Raw genomic sequence first — 20,741 nt, 5'->3', positions numbered from 1 at the left:
AGTCAGATGTAGAGGTAAGAGAGGGCAATAGGGAGTATGGGTATCCTCAAAGTACATTATATACATGTACAAAAATTTCACAATGAAACCCATTACTTTGTACAATTTACATGTACTAATAATTATATTATAAAAGAATTAAAAAATCCAAGACTAAGCATCCTCCTCATGTATTCTTCTGTTCACAATGCTAAGGACCAAGTTGCTTGAATACAAGAAGGTGTTTTCAAAGAGAGATGCATGGCTCCTTAGATTTAATGATTTTGAATCCAGTCTCTGAACTGTACTTGTACAGAGCTCTCTCCATGTAGGACTACTCTGCATCAAAGCCCCTCTGGACTGCATGCACTCTTGCCATTCCAGTGGCTTTGACCCTTGGTGGGAGAGCTATTCCTACAAAGACTTCAAGCCAAACATCTTTTTCCCAGCATGAGTAACTGAGATCACTACACTGCTTTTGTAGCTTAACCAACATGTTTCTCAATGAATATTCCTTCTTATTCTAGGCACCTCCGTTACCTTAGTCAAAATTCTCTTCAAATAGCATACCAAAGGGAAGGCCATTAAGTGTGCGGAGAGCAGGAGACTTCAGCTCTTGCTGACCACTCACAGCAGGCTGTTCTGATTTTCCCTACCTTGCACTCTTTTGTTTTCAGAGGAAACAGCAAGAGCTTCACTATAGAACTCTTCCCACTAAGGTCTGACATAAATTTGCATATAAAGCTAAGGTTAGTTTGCCACAGGCCTTTTATTAAGTTCCCTTAGGAAGTCCCTTGGTAGCTAGCTTCTTTACAAACTCTTTCTGACACTATAAAGGAGCTATCACACTTCCAAAAAGGACATATGTTTTAACTGGAATTTCAGGGCAAGACTCCTGTGAAAATAAAGAGTAGAGCAATTAAAATGAATTTAGGAAATCTGCTTAACACGGAGAAATGAAAAAAATGTTATGTCTTTGTGTGTTAAATTCAAAATGGTGCCTGAAGAGATTCTCCACAGTCAACAAAGAATCTGCAGAGCATGAAGAAGCTAACATTTGAGAGCAGTTAGTTGTACAGAGAAAAAGTATTCCCTAGGGTGAGAAAAACTGGCTTGACAGGGAACTACAGTCATTAGTGCCAAGCACTATGGAACAGTGCCCTGTAGGTGCAGACAATGCACCACTGGACCTCAAACAGTACAGTCAGACCCAGAAATTACTGTGAGCATAACAATTTATCATTCAAAGAAGATACTTTTGAGAGTAAAAGGGGGTATAATCCAAGATCATCCTATGAAAACTAAGGTGCATACAGCAAACACTGATTTTATTAAAATTCATTTCTAAACACAATAATCTTTGGACAAAATTATTACTACATTAACTTAAAAAATGAAATGAGAGAATAAAGTTGACGAATTTCTACATCCTTTAGCCTTAAAAAGTGAATTTCAAAATAGACGATAATCAAAGGACACTTTAAAATTTAATTTTACATGCTGAACAAATGATACAAAGGATGTAAAAAATTCCTTACAGCCTTCAGAGCAGGGTAGGAGTCAATGAACTAAAGAACTTTATCTGCAAAGCACCAAGACATGAATGTAAAATTTTAAAATAAAGAAACAAAGAGAGTTTTATCTACAAAAGAAAGTGTGAGAAAATTAGAGTAGCCAGAAAAATGGAAGTCCTCTGAGAAAAAATGTCTGAGACTCTAGACTTTGAGTAGAAAGGGTTAACAGAAATCATTTGGGGGTGATTACATGACTCAAGGAACTTCAAAATGTTTTGTAAGTTTTATAGTATAGACCTTATATGTGTTTTATTAAATTTATCACTAAATTTATTTGATTTATTACCCGTTTTAAAAATATATTTTCTAATTGTTAGTTGTCACTGTATAAAAATATTGTATTGTATTGTATTTCTCCATCGAACATTTCTTATATAATTTGCATTGCACTGGAGTATGGACAGTTTAACTTTGTTCCTCTTCTCAGGAAGCAATATTTAATCCTTAATTTTTCACTGCAGTGAAAACTGAAAGTAGGGATTCAGTAGTATACACCTTTTTTTGAAAAACCAGCCTCTACCTCAGAGCAAAGCCTCTCCAAGGAAGGAGCATGACCTTTGTCCTTGGAAAGACCCACAGAGCACTCCTAGGCACATACCCACCCTGCTGAGTTGTTTATCTACAAATAACAGGAGAGATCTGCTGGGCCAGGTGTCCCAGACTCAGTCAGGCTAGGTGGGGACCCATAGCAATACCCTAGCAGCCACCAATCAGCATGAGACAGGGAAATACCTGGGATGCCAGATGACCCTCCCAGTAGTTTATGGTGGTTGATAACCTGTTGGGAAACCATGTAGTTCAGCATGAACACCCCTCTTAGCTTAAACCAATCAGTTCAAATGAATTTTTGTACTGACCAATCACCCTTACCCAACTTGTTCCCGCCAGTGAATGTGCTAATCATGTTTTAGAGTTGTTGTTTGATTTTCCCGCGGTGTGTGATGATTTGCTAAAAGATGCTATGATGTATGTGGGGTCCTTGCCTTCCCCAAAGAGTGTTTAAAACTGATGCAAACCCTGGGCACGGGGCCTCTCAGCGTCACCAGTTGCTGGGTGCACGCACGGAGGACCCAGCTGGCTCGCAATAAACACCTCTTTACTGCTTACATCCATCTTTGTCTCTGGTGGTCTTTTGGGGGTCCCGAATTCGAGCATAACATTTTCTTCTGCAGTGCAGAAATAAATACAGGCATTTAAAGTAACAATACAAGTGGTAACCATATAGCAGAACTTAATTCCACAGAACTCTAATTGCAGCAGGTACCATTCTGTGGGAGTCAGTAACTAGCTGGAACAGACAGGGCCTCTCCCTCCAGTAGTTTGAGTGTGAGAATTCAGACACACAACACCAATATAGTACAGTACATATGTACTTTATCTGCAGGTGTAGGGACAGAGATGATGGACTCATTATCTACATTGACTGCCAGGCCTCTGCCCCCTGACTCAATTTGTTGATGAATGTGACATTTCATGTTTCCTCAGGCCAGACTGGGCTGCAGGCAGATTGCTTTTTGGCAAAGAAAGCATGTAGAGAGTCAGTATGGTGGAAATATATAGAAATATTCTCTTATATATAGAAATATTCTATATAGAATAGAAATATTCTCTTAACCTTGTGTTCTCACCATCATCATCTATTTTTCCCTTTATAGTTTCAAGCGAAACTCTATTTTTATCTGTCTTATTTTTATGGCCATCTAGTTTATTTAAAGAAAAAAATATGTCTATCTCAAAATTCAAAAAGCATTCTTTCAAATCATATACTTAGAGACATGTGCTCAGCTAATGCAGTATTGGATTCAAATATCCTTAAACAGAGCTATCTATTAAAAATTTCAGTCAGATAAAGGGCCAATACCGTATAATTTATTATTTTTATCAGTAATCTAGATAAAGGAAATGCAACTTCACATTTTATGTTCCTAATTGGTGCTAGTGAAGCCAGAATTAGACAGGCAGATTGGCAAGGGGAACCAGACAATGGAGAAGTTGAAATGTTAAATTCCTTCAGAGCCCTTCCTCCACTCTTAACAAGATAATCTGAACCTGCTCCAACCTGTTGCTAAAGTAACCTGTCCCAGGAATTGTTACTCCCTACAGGAAATTGTTAATTGCTCCCCCTTCCCACCTGGATGACTCCTCCTGGCCCCTTCAGCCCACCTGGCTCCCACTTTTTGGCCATCCCATTATGCATTTCCTGAGCCTAGTCACTTATGTAGGAAGGAGAAAGATAAGGGGAATAGAATAGGAGGAAAAAGGAAGCCTAGGACATATAAAAAGGCAAAACCCACTCACTTCTTGGGATACTAGGATACCAGCTATGGCCCCCTTCTCTCCCCTGGGAGAAGTCTGTGTTACCCCTTTTTAAATAAACCCTGCCCTATATGCTTGCCATGTTGTGCTTCTCTAATATTATACTTCAACATGTGAGAGAGCCAGTCACCAACAACCTGTGGTATCACTACTTTGGCACTGTCAATAACTAAATTAGAAAGCAATTAGATAAATTATATGAAAAGTCATTTAAAAACAAAATGAAACTTAACAGAATTAGAATTTAGGACTGAGGCAATCACAACCAAAATGGAAACAACAGTATAAAAAATAAAATTTAAAGCAAGTCATCCTTAATTCAATAATCCTTTTGTTTAAAACGGGGTACAAATAAGACAAAGACAGTTATTATAGCAGTCTAAATGACACATAAGAACAAGCCTTCTACTTTGATTGAACAGTTTTTGGATAGTTTCACTTGAAAAGTTTGTTGAAAATTAAATAAGGACTAAAGAAGAACACAAAATACTAGATTATTCCTGTGAGAAAAGTTAACAGAAATGGAAGTATTTACCTTGAAAAAGAATAGACTATCAGGAAAAAAGATACTGCCTCAAAGGTACTAATAATTACAATAAATTGCTCTCCTGCCCTATAGATGACCATTGTGAGAAATATGTAGAAATGATGGCAAGATAATTTGATTTGTTATATACAAGTCATCTTGATAATAAGAAAAAAATGTAAATACTAGAACATCTAGCTAAAAGAGGTTTTATAAAGATTTTTCATCTCTAGACAGCTTTTATGTATTCTCTACCTTGATTCTTATATACTGTTTCACTGGCATATCTTCTCAAATATCTGTGCAGGGATAGTGAAAATGTAGGGCTTTAGTCCTGGTAAGACAATTTCCTAAAGAGCTTCTTTACACTGTCAGTGCTTGTCTCCTTGACTGGACTCACTTATCCTCCTAATTTGGGATAAGTACTAATCCACTAGTCTACCCAGGTAAGGCATAAAACCTTTGCAAGGAAAAAAAGAATTATTTGATAAAGTTTCTTTGTTTTTCACTTACTGTGTTGGTATAGCTTCATAGTTTCCAATCATATGAACAAAGTCTTGTATGCTGCTCATCAGTACAATGTTCCTCAGTTTATGATGGGGCTCAATAAATCCATTATAAATTGAAAATACCATCTAAGTCAAAACTGCATTTAATACAACAAACCTACTGAATATCAAGATGAGTAACACAATACACCATGGAGTATCTGCTGTTTAGTCTCATGGCTGGGGGGCTGACTGGGAGCTGCAGCTCTGTGCAGCTGCTCAACATTGAGAGAGTATGATATCACATATTGGCAGCCCAGAAAAAAGATCAAACTTCAAAGTATAATTACTACTAAATACATGTAGCTTCACAACATTGCGGAGAAAAAAAAATGTAAACATTTGGAGTTAGGACTTCTTTCTAATATCTATAACTGGTTGGCTTTCAGGTTTTCCCAAGTTCTGATATGCTAAATCTCATATCTTGACACTTTAACCACTGTCTTGCAGACTCTTCCACCGACCCTGCCAGGCTCTCCATTGTCAGCCCTATGGACTTCTCAGTGTCACCTAACTGTAACTTTCAGGTCTATCAGCTACTATTAATACGTTACCCATATCTTCTTGCCACTTTTACTTTCATCCTACAGTGTTACTAGTAGTTAAGTCCAGACAGAAGCTTTCAGATGAAACTCTATTCATTCTTACAAATTACACTCAGCAGTCCTGCTGAATCTTCTAACTGCAAGCACCTGCCACCCTGCCTGAGGGTTGCTTTCTTTGGCCACAAGAGCTTGACTAACTCTGAACATCAGGCCCAGGTACCACCCCTGAGAATAGCATTTAATCAAGGATGAATAGGTGGCTAAGTTTCCAGATTTTGTTCACCTCAGGTGAAATAATTCTGAGGTGTGTAATACAGTACCTCCCAGAGTTCACCAGCAGGATCAGCCCCAATTGCCTGTGGTGATTCATAATTATACCTTATTAGCTTCCTTCCCATCCTAATCTCACGTTTATTTGCTCCTAAATACATTTCTGATAACATTAATCCTTACTTAAGGGTCTGCATGCAGGTGAACCTGTCCCAAGACTTAGTATCTTACATATACATATGTTGTTTCATTACTAACATTTAAATTAATTTACATAAACATTTGAGTAAAAGCATGATTGTGGTCTGTGTATATACAGTATGCCTACAATGCATTCACATCGCTGTAAATGTGGCATGCATTTCCTTAAATAGACAACTCCCAGACTGGGAAAGTTCAAGAGTTTGCTGTTCCTGGTGGCTCAGGTCAGATTTCTTGCAGAACACTCTGTGATTCTGTGATATAGGAAGAGAGGATTTCACTACAGAAATACCTTGTTTTAATATATTTCCTTATCAATTCCAACTTAGTAATAGGAAAGATACTTGCCATTTGTTAGAGGAAAGAAAGCAAATTACTTGATATATTTCTCTTTGCCTCTTGATTATGCCATGAGACACTTGTACACAATACATCTTATCATTTCTGCACATGCTGCAGCTAATATACTCATTTACATAAGTTATAACCAAATACATAAGTAGAATTATGGTTTGTGACAGTGGATCTGACTTTGGGGATACATATGAATTGCTGAAGTTCTAATGGATTTCAGCGTTGATGTCAGAGAATAGAATAAACTCTTTCTTGCAACCATTCCAAGCATTTCAGATGATGAAGAATGTTGAAATAATTCAAGGAAAGAAAAGCAGACTTACCCGAATCATCATGACAGAACATCTGATATCATGAATTGTGTCATAGATCTTCTTTGAGATATCCACAAATTGATTATCATCAAATAAGTTTAAGGAGTTCTTGTTTAAGGCTTCCAAGGCGACATTCACTTGTGTTACAAACTCAGGAATTACTATTAAAATAAATAAGAGAAGATTGTCTTTGTAATTGTAGGTTTCTATAATTTCCAGGAGTGTAGGGTTGTATTTTTAAATAAGTTATTTGATTAACTGACACTTCATAATTTTTAAAAGTAGAGATATAAAACATTTTGGCAGGATTTTTTCTTGGATCTCTGAAAAGTAAAAAGGTATCAAAGACAATGAAACACATATTTATAGAAATATTTTAAAATTATCTATCTTTGTTATTCTCTTTGTTATTCCCAAGCCTGAGACTATGTAGTTACTTATCATGTTCAATATAAATCTCAAGAAATAACAAAAAGGAATTGGTATGAAAAACAGTAGTAAACACAACAATATTTAAAGAAATAAAACGTCTAAATTGCTAAACAGAAAGAAACTATAACTAACTATTATAGATACTAATTCTGTTGTAAAATCAATAAAGATGCTGTAAACATTCTTTTGGTAAGATGTTTTCCATATAATCAAAATATTGTTGAAAGAAATTGGTAATGTCATATGCAAACTATTTCTAAAACGGCATAACACTGAGTATAGGTATCAATGTATCAGCAAAGCCAATATGTAGATCGACCTTTTATTTAAAAAAAATAAAGTTTCAGAATTAATATCCAATAAAAAGATATTTCCAGATTTAAAAACAGTAACATTTATTAACCCTTCACTAGATTTAGGGTACTTTTCTAAGCCACTGTACCTTCCAGTATTATCTACTGTACTCCCTTCCTTTGTCCATCCTCTAGGCATGCTGCCCAATGATAATAACATCTACATAGACATGGCTATTAAAAATTAAATTTGTAAACAGTAAATAAAATTTCAGCTCCTCAGTTACATTAAACCCATTTCAAATGTTCAGTTGACACATATATGAACTTCCGTTTTGAAAAATAGAAATAAGGCTACCATCACAGAAACATACATTGGCTAATAGTGTTATAGAGTACGATTCCATCAAATTGCTCTACTTTCAATGAATAACAGAGCCAAGGAGGAAGAAAACACATCATTTTTCTGAGGAGAAAGATTCCCAAATCACAGCTCCCAGCTACATGGATATGACTTCCAAAGACTCTCTAATTCAGACATAGTCTTTGAAGGCCAGAAAGCCAATCCAATTTTCCATTGCAAAAGTCTATCTGAATTTTTTACAGCACCTCAAACCTATCCCATATGAATCTAAACATGTTATTTTCTATCCAGAAAAGCTAGTTTTCATCTACTTATTTGTCTTAATCCATTTACTATTGCTAATAACATAATACTATACAGTGGATGAGTTAAAAGAGGCCCATGGTTTTGGTCCAAGGTCAAGAGGCCACATGTAGAGATGGCTTCCTTGGTGGCAAACCCTGAGGTGATACAGTGCTGAGAGACAGGGGACATGTGAGACATCTGGTCAAAGTGGCTTTTATAGCAGACCCACTCTCAAGATAACACATAGCCCACTAATCCATTAGTTAGTGGATTAATGGACTAACCCATTCATGAAGGCAGAACCTTGAATCACCTACTTAAAATTCTACTTAGTCCTATTTCTTAATGTCTCATTATGGGAATTAAATTTCAGCATGAATTTTACAGGGAAGAAACCATATTCAAACACAGAATTGCTCTATTTTTATGCCCAGTCACTCATGAAAAGTCCCAGTGTTTTCTTTGATCTCCTGCTCTGCTTTTCCTCCTACATTCAGATGCCCACTAAATGCAATCCTCTCCACCATAATAATGTCCTGAATCCATTGACAATTTTTAGCTCTACTTCCTCTAACCATCATCATCTTTTCAAGTCCACATCATAGTCCTTCCCCTGCTTAAATTCTGCTCATTCTTTAGACTTGTTTTTAAGTATTTTATTGATGGAAGCCATTCTTAGCATTAAGTACAATAGTATTTGTCACAAAACACTACTAAATTGTTTCATGAATGAGTCATGACACTAAGGTTTATGCATTTCCAATATTTCCTTATATTTGCCTATTTATATTTGGTGTACCTAGCTCAGCATGTAGTAGATAAATAATTGAACACATTAAGGGAATACAATTAAAGGAATGAATAGAATATATAAAAGCCAGAAAAAAATGTAGCTTATGTTTAAGTTGTATTACATGTAATGTGAGTTACATTTTTCTCAAGTAAGGAAACTCCAAAAATATATTGTCAGGATTACAGAAACATTCAAAAATATTTAATGAGTTTATCTTTACTTGTGGTAGTACTGAAAGAAGAGAGAACATTTAAGGTGTGTCCAGGCATGAACACTAAATCACCCACAAAAACCATTGCTTTCTTTGACATCCTTTATTAACTCTAAACACAGTTAAGCACAAAGAAATGTGGTCTCAATAGCTGTCATGGCCTGTTTGCAAAACTGTATTCATAATCTTCCTTACGAAAAAGTATTTTTCTCATATACCAACAAGTGTGCAACACAATACTTCTATCAATTCCTTGAGCAAACTCATGTCCACAGTAGCAAAACTGCTCCCATTGTTTTCCCATGGCAATTTTGGCAAAAGAAAAGAATAAAAAACATAAAGCCATGTAAACATCTAGTTTTCACTGTGTGAGATAATGTGAAAAAGATTTAGGATATTTTAAGGAAAATACAACAAAATCTTTTCATTATTGCAACATGATTTCATTTTAACTCCTCTAGGTTCCTTTTATTAATAAGCTAATATTAGCTCCAATTAAAATAAAATCTTTCACAAGCAAATGTTTAATTTCTGAAGTACAGATGGAAAATACAACTTTTTTACTCTAACTGCATAAATGAACTATTTGAAGCTGATATGTAATACATTTCTCATTTCATTAGCTTAAACATCAGCTGCTAGTGTGCTTTACTTATTCTGTGGACATATGGTTGCATGGATCAAACTAGGAGCAAATTTTTGTAATGCTTTCAAGAAAGCACAAAGTGAATATAATGAAGTATCCAGCTAATGGTAATTTAGAAGGAATAACAAATTGACAAACCTATCTTCAATCTATAATCTACTCAGGTTTAAAAAAAATAAGGTTCACACATAATATATAGTCATGCTTTACAATCATTGATCAAAAAGGGGTATATTTTAAACAAATTCATTCTAATCAATTGAAATGCCAGGTAGGATGAACTGTTCTGAACTTTGAAGATTAAATTTTTGAAATAAAGATGACCTTTGGGTCAATATATTTGGGACAAACAAAAGGTCTTGTCTATTGATATGGAAAATTCTAAAGCAGTTCAGAATTCCTGAACTGAAGTCTATACTTCCTCAATCACCTTTATTCAGGAATATACACAATGATAGCTTAGCATTCATTATATCAGCTCACTACTGTGATAAGTATTTAATATGCATGCCTAATTTAATACTTACAGCAGCCCTGTGAGACAGGAACTATACTGTTACTACACTGATTTAACCGATGAGGAAACTGAGGTCACACTGCTAATAAGTGAAGGGCAGGTAATTGAGACTAAAAAGCCTGCTCTCTGAACCCTAAAGCTGAACTGCCTCCTTTTAATAAGTGAAGTCCTTGGGGCTTCTGAATTGCAGTGCTCCTGGGGAAATTAATGTTAATTTTCTGACAATGAGGTTAACAGACCTATAGAGGCAAATTCTCCTAAGCCTTTTGCCTCTCTCTTGTAGTAACCCAAGAATATTTTATCCCTTCTTAATCCTTGCTAAATTTATTATGTGCATTTGAAAGTAGACGAGGGTACATAATTATCAAATTAAATAGGTCAGCAAAGAATTCAGACTCATTACAGGTAATGATCTGAAATGATGTCACCAAGTTATGTTTTCTATCATTAATAAAACAGATTAAAATATTTCTAATTATATTATTATCTTTGAAAATTACTAATGGTAGAGAAATTTGCCTTTGAAAGTGCACATAATGCTAAGTCATAATTTCTTTATATTGTGTTAAGCAACTGGGAATGAATTAATAATAGTGGAAACTACAATTAAGCATATGAATGACTTCTATAAATACTTCATACCCTTCATTTTTCCCTTTATTGAACACTCATTATTGTGGTTCATATTTATTTAATATTTAGAGAGCTAATGTTGTATAACAGGAAAGCGTTTGGTACCTCACAGATTATATATCCTAAAATCCATGGGGAGGATCTCACCACTTTTTAAATTATGTGTCATAAAGGACTGACTCACTCTGATCATTTATGACACATCACACGGTTAACAAGAGACACACTCTGACCTTTCTATTATATCCTGCCTCCATCTTTTAAACATCTGGAATATCTCCAAAATGAGAGAAATAAAATAAAAAAAGAAAGAATTTTAAGACCCATAGCTTCATGAAGCTGATACTATTTTTTCTTTCTTCTAGCAGAGATATTTTTCTACATATGAAAGTCTGAACACTTAATTAGCCTGAATGTCCACCTTCGGATCTGTCCAGTGACTTAGAAACTTCTTTCCCTGGGGCTTCATCTTTAAACCATATGTTAATATTAATAAGTCATATGTCTTGATTTAAATATTTTAGAAGTTTATCCAATGACTTTTAAACCTGAGATAAAGATTTAACTCATACTTTTCCTCACATTATTTTTCTATTTCTTCACATCACAATGTACACAAAAGTGAATACTTAACTATTTAAAGTTGGTCCTGTGCCAAATAACATGCTGACCTTTGTTCTCTGACATACCTCTTTGTTTTAATGCAGGGAATAAATTGACTCTTTATTTAAAAGAATGCTTACTCTTTTTGTGCTACTTTGAAGGCTTGTTTAAAATGACATTGCAGAATCCATTTTGGTCCCTCTCTCTTGCATATTACTTGCTTTAGGAACTTGAGCTGTCATGTTGTAAATTATGAAAAGACTCACATGGTAAGGAACTGTGGTGACCAGTCAACAGTTAGCTAAAATATGAGGACACAGGCCAACAGCCAAGTGAGTGAACTTGGAAGTAGGTACTCTTGCTCCACTCAAGCCTTTAGTTGACTGCAGCCTAAGATGACTACTTGACTATAATATTATGAGAAGCCCTAAGCCAGAACCACTCAAGCCACTTCTGTATTTCTGATGTGAATAATAAATGTTTATTGCTTTAAGCTTATAAGTTTAGAAGTAATTTGTTTAACAAGTAATAATTACTATGCTAAGAGATCTGTAACTTTTTCTTTAGATCATTATAGTTCTATATAGCAGTTAGGTTCATCTTGACAAATTCATACATTTATGGAATTTGATATCAGTTCACATCCTCCCCTTTCCTCTCCTCCTCCCTGCTCCCATTCTCCTTTCTCTACTCTACTGAACTTCCTTTTGCTCATTTATTTTATTTATTTTTGATTGGTTCTTTTTACTTATACATAAAGGTTAAATTCCTTGTGGTATATCTATATATATGCACATATCATAATTTTTTAAAATTTCATTTGCATTTCCTCACTTACCATGCCACCTCTCCTTCTTAATCTCCTTCTTCCAATGTACTGATCTTCCCTATATCTTTATGATATTTGATCCCCCACCCCTTATCTCCTTTATCTTACTCTAGTTTCCACATATGAAAAACAATTCAACCCTTGATTTTTTTGAGACTGGCTTATTTCACATAGCATGATGTTCCCATTTCCATCTATTTACCAGCAAATTTCTCCTTTATGACTGAGTAAAACTCCATTATATGTGTGTGTGTGTGTGTGTGTGTGTATACTGTAATTTCTTAATCCGTTAATCTATTGATGGACATTTGTGTTGATTACATAATTTGGCTATTGTGAATTGTGCTGCTACAAACATTGAGGTGTCTGTATTGGTATAGTGTGCTGGTTTGGGTTCTTTCGTATAAATACTAATGAGTGGGATAGCTGGGTCATATAGTGGTTTTATTTTTAGTGTTTTGAGGATTTTCCATATTGCTTTCCAGAGTAGCTGTACTAGTCTGCAGTCCCACCAGCAAGGTATATTTTTTCCCTAGATCTTCACCAGCATTTATTTATTTTGTGTGTTCTTGATAATTGCCATTCTAATTGGAGTTAGATGAAATGGTGTCATTTTGGTTTGCATTTCCTTGATTGCTAGAGATATTGAACATCTTTTCATATATTTGTTGGCCATTTGTGTTTTTTATTTTGAGAAATATCTATTTAGTTCTTTTGCCTATTTATTGATTGGGTCATTTGTTATTTTGGTATTAAGTTTTTTGAGTTCTTTATATATTCTGGATATTAATCCCCTAACCAAGAAGCAGTTAGCAAAGATTTTCTCCCATTCTCTAGGTTCTCTCTTCATGCTCTTGTTTCCTTTGCTTTGTAGATGCTTTTTAAGTTGATGGCATCACACTTATTGATATTTAGTTTTTCTTGAGTTTAAAGGGTCTTGTTGGTGACAGTTTAAAGGAAGTTGGTGCCAATACCAATATGACGGAACATCGACCCTGTGTTTTTTTCTAGTACTGCAGGGTTTCTGGTCTAATTCCTAAGTCTTTGATACATTTTGATTTGACTTTGGTGCAGGGTTAGAAGTAGAAATCAAGAGACCTATAATATCTAAGAGAAAAATTTAGCCTGTTCTGGTAGATGAGATTGGAATCATAATGTATATTCTCTTGTATCTTATTGACACAAAATAAACTTATGAAATTTTTCTCACACTATTGTGTGTAGTATTGCAGTTTTCATTCTCATTGCTGCATACTATGCCATTGTACAACTATAATATAATTTGTTTTTCAACTCTGTCACTAATGGTCATTTGGAAAAATTATAGTTTTGGACTGTTATGTATAGTGCTCCTACAAACAACTTAGTGTATTGCTATTTAATAATATTTAAATTACTAAAAATAAATATAACTAAAATTTCACATCCTCATTACTCTAGTCCACCTACCACATGTGGCTGCCATATTAGACAGTGTACACATAGCTCAGATTCATCATCAAAAACAATTCTATTGGACATGACTCTTTAAAATTTTTTCAAAGAGAATATTTGTTGATTATCTGTCCTTCACGGGACAATGATTTAGATGCTGATAAGGATATCACTTTTGTAATTTTTCTGTGCACATTTCATTAACATGAATTATAAATCTTTAAAAAAATCTCTTTGGCACCTAAAAGTGTTGTGGCCTATAGTAAAACGGGATATCAGATTCTATCTACTGATAACATTATGAGCTTTGCTGGTCAAGACAGATTCACCTTAGTATAAATATAGATGAGTTCATAAACAAGAAATATATTTTTTTGCATTGAAATATTATAAATAATATCTGTTCTGATTAATCCTTCAAAGGTTATAAGATTATAGATCTACTGAAATTTTATTAGTTGCAATATATAATAATATTGTCTCAAATCACAATGCCAACTAATAATTTTTATTCTAATAGAATTTTAATTATTTTAATGATTTATAATATTACAGTAAAAGATTATGGACTCAAACACATTGATAATAGTAATTTTATTTTTCCTAAATTAGCTTAATTCCCCATGGTTCATATAACTTCCTGTATGTAGGATCACAAGTTGAATTTTTTTAAAAACACAGGTTCATTTTTCTTATATTTGACATTCATTTACCTTGAATCTTTCTACTATCATAATCAATATCTTCATATTTCAGGAAGCCCAAATTAATATTTTTTAATATATAATTGTTTAATTCATGCAATAGAAATTTTTCTAGCATATTGAATAGAAATTGTTCATGAACTTTTTAGTGACATTCTGGTGTACTGAGTCACTTCTTTTACTAATATTTGTTGAATAAATTTAAAAACCCTCTTATTTTAAATTCAGTTTATGGCAATTAAAATGACTTTTTAGATAAATACTTATATCCTAAATTTCTTAGTAAAACTAAATTTCTACATGTTGGTTTACAAAAACTTCTAAGGAAATCTACTAAAGAAAATTAATTTATATAAATTCTATAACATTTTAAAATGGTTCCAGAAATCCCCCAAATTTCTGAGTCAATGTAAGCTGATCAGAGGGGAAAAAAATGGAAAGGAAAGGCATTAAACTTCTCTTCTGCAAAACAAAGAATCTGCACTATTCTATTCTAGCATAAATATTTTCTGGATCCATAAGTCTATTCATAATTATAAATTCTTTGAATTCATTTTCTCTGGCTATATTTGGTTATGGACCAGAAGATATTTGAACAAAAAAAATGGACAGATAGATAGGAAGATGGATATATGGCTGGCTGGATGGATGAAGAAAAGAAAAGGTGAGTGAATAAATGTATAGATATAATAATATGAATGGGTAGAAGGAGAAATTTAATTTTTATAACTCTTTTGTTTTCGAAAAAGTATTCAAGAAATTTTTAAATGAGACAAAAGGCCAGGTGTGGCAGTGCATGGCTGTAATCCCATCAGCTCTAGAGGCTGAGGCAAGAGGATCACATGTTCAAAGTCAGTCTCAGCAACTTAGAGAGGCCCTGAGCAACTTAGCAATATCTTGTCTTAAAATAAAAAGATGAAAATGGGCTGGGGATGTGGCTCAGGGCCTAAGTACCCTGGGTTCAATTCCTGGTACCTAAAAACAAAACAATCCCAAAAGTTGTTAAAACTTTTGAAACAAGGCCAATAGAATAGGAGCCATGTAATCAAAATGGTATCAGAAGCATAATTACATAAAAGTCCTAGAGTTAAGGGAGAGCAATTAATAATAAAACTGATTTCTTGCATCCCATGCAAAAATGAAGCAATGAGTTTCATGGTTCTTATTATCCATAAAAGAAAGCTGAGAACTTATAAATGTTCATTAGAAGTAAGTTGAAAAGACTTTCCTCAGCACTTTGTTAATAAGAATGACTGAACTACTTGTATATTGATATTTTTGGTTATTAAAGAATAAGATGAACAGTAATCTTAAGAAATACAGTTAAGGAGGATGAAAAGGCATTCTTCATTAGATTATGTGTTAACTGGCTTTCTATTACTATAAAAAATACCTGAAATAATCAATTGTAAAAGGTTGCACTTTATTTTGACTCATAGTTTTGGAGGTTTCAGTCCATAGCTGGTTGTCCCTATCACTTTGGGTCTATGATAAAGCACTGTATTACATCAGGGATTGCAAGCTAGAGCAAGTAAGTACCTCATGGCAGTCAGAAAGCAGAGACTGGAAGGGGCTAGGGTCCCAGTACCTCTTCATGAACATAACCCAAGTGACCTAACATCCTCCTATTAGGCCTCACCTATTAAAGATTCCAACAGCTTTCTAAGAGCCCCAACTTGAGGTCCAAGTCTTTAACAAACAGGCCTTCAAGGGACATGCCTTACTGAAACTATACCATATTATTTCTTTCATAAAATACTAGCATTATCATCTTCAAAGTGTTAAAGTATTAGGGTATCTGATATAGTACCTGATATAGTATCTGATATGATAGAAAACCATGATTTTTTTTCAGGTATCCAAACTGTAGGAAGATGAGGTTCAAAGGTAAATCCTAATTATTAATGTCATCATTTCTCTTGTCAGTGATCAGTTTAGTGGGACCTTGACCCACATTCCAGCCAATGACAATTAGGGAAGTATATTGCGGAAGGTTTCTGGGCAAACTTTTTGCTCAATGCGGAACAGTGGAGAAGGATGGTCCCTTTTCCCTCTGGATATTTTGATGCTGGTCCTATAATTTCTGGGGCAACCTCACAGGAAAGAGATAACCTATCACATAGAAAGTATATGTATTCTTGTTAGTGTTGATGAACTGCTAGATTAACCGAAGAAACACACTCTCTGGACTTCTCTATAAAATAAACCTGTGAATCTTCCTTTATGTTACTAAAGTTGAAAAGAGTACAGCTAATTCAATGATGTTACAATTCAATCCTAAAATAAACCCACTTTAAAGATGAGAAAAGTGACTTTGGTGACTATCTATACATATAGATGATTAGTGATGGAGCTATCTCTTATTTACAATTCTCTGTTTTCTTTACTATCCTTCATATTGATGGATATGCTGTGGTCTGGGTTTGTTTTAATACTATACCCAAGGGACTTTTTTTTTTTTTTTGCTTTAAATAAAGCAGGAATCTTCAAAAGCATCTAAACTCAAATGTAACTCAAAAAGGAGATACAACACAGATTTTTGTTATCATCCTATTTCATATATTTTAAATTCAAATATTGGCAAGAAAAAAATAGTGAAAGTTATAGTAAATATTTACTACCAAATAGGTTACACAAACTAAGTTTCTATTAATAATAAAGGGCTCTTTTTCATCTGAGTGCCTTAAAACTCAAATGATGCTTTCATGGTTTGTGATTGTTAACTCAATAACAAGGAAATCCTGTAGGATGGCTACATTTCAAATACTATTAGAATCTTTAGAAAATAAACATTAAAATTAAAACTGAAGGCATAAAATATCAGAATTTTGGAAATGAGATCAAGCACAAGATCCTAATGGGACACTGCCCTTTTCCATACCAGAAAATACATAATTGTACATGATTTCTGTTAAAAATATATTAGGTCTCTAAATATTCCCAGTTGATCCCCTCATGTAAGTACTTTTGTTTTGATTCTGTGCTTCTTAAGAGCAAAAATATTTTTGTGGCTCTTAGTTTATCTCAGAATACATTGTTCTTTGTGATAACTGAAATGCTGATAAGATGAAGTATTTGAATCAGATATTTCCATTATTTTTTGTAGTTTGTTTCTACAGCCGATACAAATAGAACTCCCAAGTTACTACATTGTATTCTCATTTCTTCCACTAGACTCACACATGCACAACATGGCACATTTCTTAAACTGAATACATTATATGCATCTTTCCATTCAACATATACAAAAATTAAGGTGTTACTTCCTTTCACCATGTTTACCATGGCTCTTATATTTCCTATCTTGGAAAATATAACTATAGTCCACTCAAGCACATAAACATGAATGATGGGAGTTTTTCCTGAATTGTTCCCTCCAATCTATCCCCTTTTCTGTCTTCAAGTTTGGTTATTTTTGCATACAAACAAAAAATTCCCAATTCAAGATTCTTTCTAGGACTGGGAACATAGCTCAATGTTAGAGCACTTGCCTAGCATGTGTGAGGCCCTGGGTTCAATCCCTAGCATCACAGGGGGTAAAAATAGATTATTCTTAAATCCCTATTATCATTGCTCTGATTTGGGTCTTCTTAATCATATCTCAATCTCACCTTGACTGAAATATTATCTCCCTAACTCACCTGATACTATAATTCTTAAACCCATATTTCCTATTACTATCACAATAATTGTTCTAACCATCAATGTTTATCATTGTCCTGACTGTTGAAATCTGTTCCTTCTTCATCCCCATCTCCAATAACTTCACATCTGTCATTTTATGAATGAAACATTCAAAATAGCTTGCAGCTTTTCCTTCATATGTCATCTTATTTACATATCTTCATATTTTCTCTGTATGTCTTTTTTCATAGTCTCCATTATGCTGAAATTTGTTCTCTTAAGTGTCAATACAGATAGCAACTGTTCAGAGAGCCTGCCACATGATCCCCTAAAAGTTTATATTTGGAAACTTAATCTCCAGCTTCATATATTAGTGGAGGTGGAGTCTTTGGGAGATAATTACCACTAGATAAGGCCAATAGGTTGGAATTTCTATGATGGTATTAGTGAATCTGTAAGAAGAGGAAGAGAGAGACCCCTTCTAGCAGCTCGCTCTGTTTTACCATTTGATGACTTCTGTCAAGTTATACTGGAGCAAGAAGGCTCTGCCAGATGACAAGAAGATGCTAGCACTATGCTCTTTGACTTTCCAGCTGCCAGAACCATGAACCAAACTTATATTCTCTATAAATTACCTAGTTTCATATTTATGTTACAGCAACAGAAAATATATTAATAGCCTTTCACACTCACTGTTTTCTGCTCACAACTCAGATTGTGTTAGAATTTTCTACACTCTTACCACATTGTATTAAAAAGGAAATTTTACTATTATAATTATTATTTCTTGCTCTACTTGATGTTGCACAAAGCCAGCTCTTTATGTATATACTACATACATATGTAATATATTTTGTATGTATGATATAGTATATATAATGTTATATATACACATATATTCTATGTATATATCTAATATTATGTTATACATAATATTTCTTTCCCTAGATTATAATATTATATATATAGAGGGAGAGATAGATATTCCAAATATAGTGTCATCAGTTTCACCAATTTTACTCTATTTTTCCATGTCTTTCCACTCACAACATTAAATTAATAAATCACAAAGTTCTGCTAATTTGGCCTCCCAAATATGTTTCTGGCATACAGTAGTAACTCAGTAATTATTTATTGAGTAAATATGCCTTTTTCACTCAAGGTCTAATAATTCAATAATCCTACTTTTATGTATTGTTGGACTGAGAAAGTAATTTGTTGCCCAATTTTACAAACTGGAACTCATAATGAATTTTTACTGCTGGAAATAATGCACTACAACTTTACCATTAGTTAAAGTCAAAAGAGTTATTATTGAATCAGTTGCAGTGCATTGGGTTTGGGTCTCTCCCTGCTGAAAAGTTCACTTATCAAGACTGTCGTGTTGGTGTTCATTAAAGCCACAGCAGTTCTTGGCTTCACCTCTGAGGTGCACATGCAATATATTTGGTATATTACTGATGGACAAAGCTCTGAAGTTAAGAGGATTAATTAGGATAAAACCCAAAATACCCAAAGCTAATACCAATTCCTTAGGTCAGCAAAATGCTCTAAAAAATCTTTTATTACGCAAGAAAAACCTCTCGTATGTCATTTTATTATTTCTACCTCTAGAATTCTCTAACTTATCATAAGTTTTCTCAGCAAAATAAAGTAAAAATGTGTAAGTAACTTTGTTGCTTCTAATTTTAATAGTATTAGATATATCTGTTCCTTTCTCCTCAGAAAAAAACTCATCACAATGACTAGGTGTCCATTGTTCTCAAGATACCCAGAGATGCCCTGAAATGTAAGATGTGACCTCAAATCTCCAGTTAGCTCTTTCTGTTATATTTTTCTAGTATAGAACATAATAATTTCAATAGATATTTGATTACTGATGTAAATATTTATCTCTAGATAAGTTTGTCATTCTGGAGATGACAAAGATTCTGTCCTATTAAGAATTAAGACCCAGAATTACATAATTAGTAAAAGATGAACCCTTAAATAATTCTAAAGATGAAGATTTATCCTGTAAATCCTAATTTTAAAAGATTACACAATGTCTTTGGAGATGAAATAAATGTATACCTCACTACTCCATGTTGGTTTTAGCCTTCTATGATAATATAATACCAATAAATCATTTGTTATATATTTGTCTGCCTTTCCTATCACCTGTAGCATACAAGGCAGAATAAGGCAACTAATATAAGAAAAGAATTTTGACTTCAAAGACATTAAAATTATAAAATATATAGACTTAAACATCTATCAACATTGTAAAATGTGAAAAAGGCTAAAAGTTAGGGATTATGCCATGTTGTGATTTAAACTGTAAGCCCAAGAGTCTTTTCTTTTTTTAATATTTTTTTTAGTTGTAGATGGACAGAATACCTTTATTTTATTTATTTATTTTTATGTGGTGCTGAGGATCAAACTCAGCGCCTCCCACGTGCTACGTGAGTGCTCTACCACTGAGACACAACCCCTGCACAAGTCTGATCTTAATCTGGTAGATTCTTAATACCCATTAGAAAATTTCAGTAGGAGTTAAGCATGGTCAGTGGTGAGCAAATATATCCTACCATTCCTGATCTGGGACAAAACCTTTTGTTCAATGTCATTCATTACTATCTCTTGCAAATAATCATCAATCCTGAAAAAATAACCAGAGCAATTTCGGACACTTTCATGAGATTATGATCTTTTATAAGAAATTAGATTTGTCTCAAATTATTATCACATTAAGAGTCTGATTATT

General features: G+C 33.8%; 1 protein-coding gene across 5 annotated transcripts in view; it reads right to left on the bottom strand.

The window, feature by feature from the left end:
* The window catches only part of Ctnna3 (catenin alpha 3), a 1,743,363-nt gene that overhangs the window by 322,383 nt on the left and 1,400,239 nt on the right, over positions 1 to 20,741 (bottom strand). For all 5 annotated transcript variants that reach the window (XM_058577909.1, XM_046419856.2, XM_058577911.1 and 2 more), the window contains one exon: positions 6,637 to 6,788. In XM_058577909.1, the coding sequence (XP_058433892.1) occupies positions 6,637 to 6,788 (152 nt within the window). The remainder of the gene's footprint in view (positions 1 to 6,636; positions 6,789 to 20,741) is intronic.

This window comes from Marmota monax, unplaced genomic scaffold, assembly GCF_021218885.2.
Source record: "Marmota monax isolate L192 unplaced genomic scaffold, Marmota_monax_Labrador192_F-V1.1 WCK01_AAM20220418_F8-fsc00019, whole genome shotgun sequence".
Lineage (NCBI taxonomy): Eukaryota > Metazoa > Chordata > Mammalia > Rodentia > Sciuridae > Marmota > Marmota monax.
This window is presented reverse-complemented; position numbering and strand designations above follow the sequence as displayed.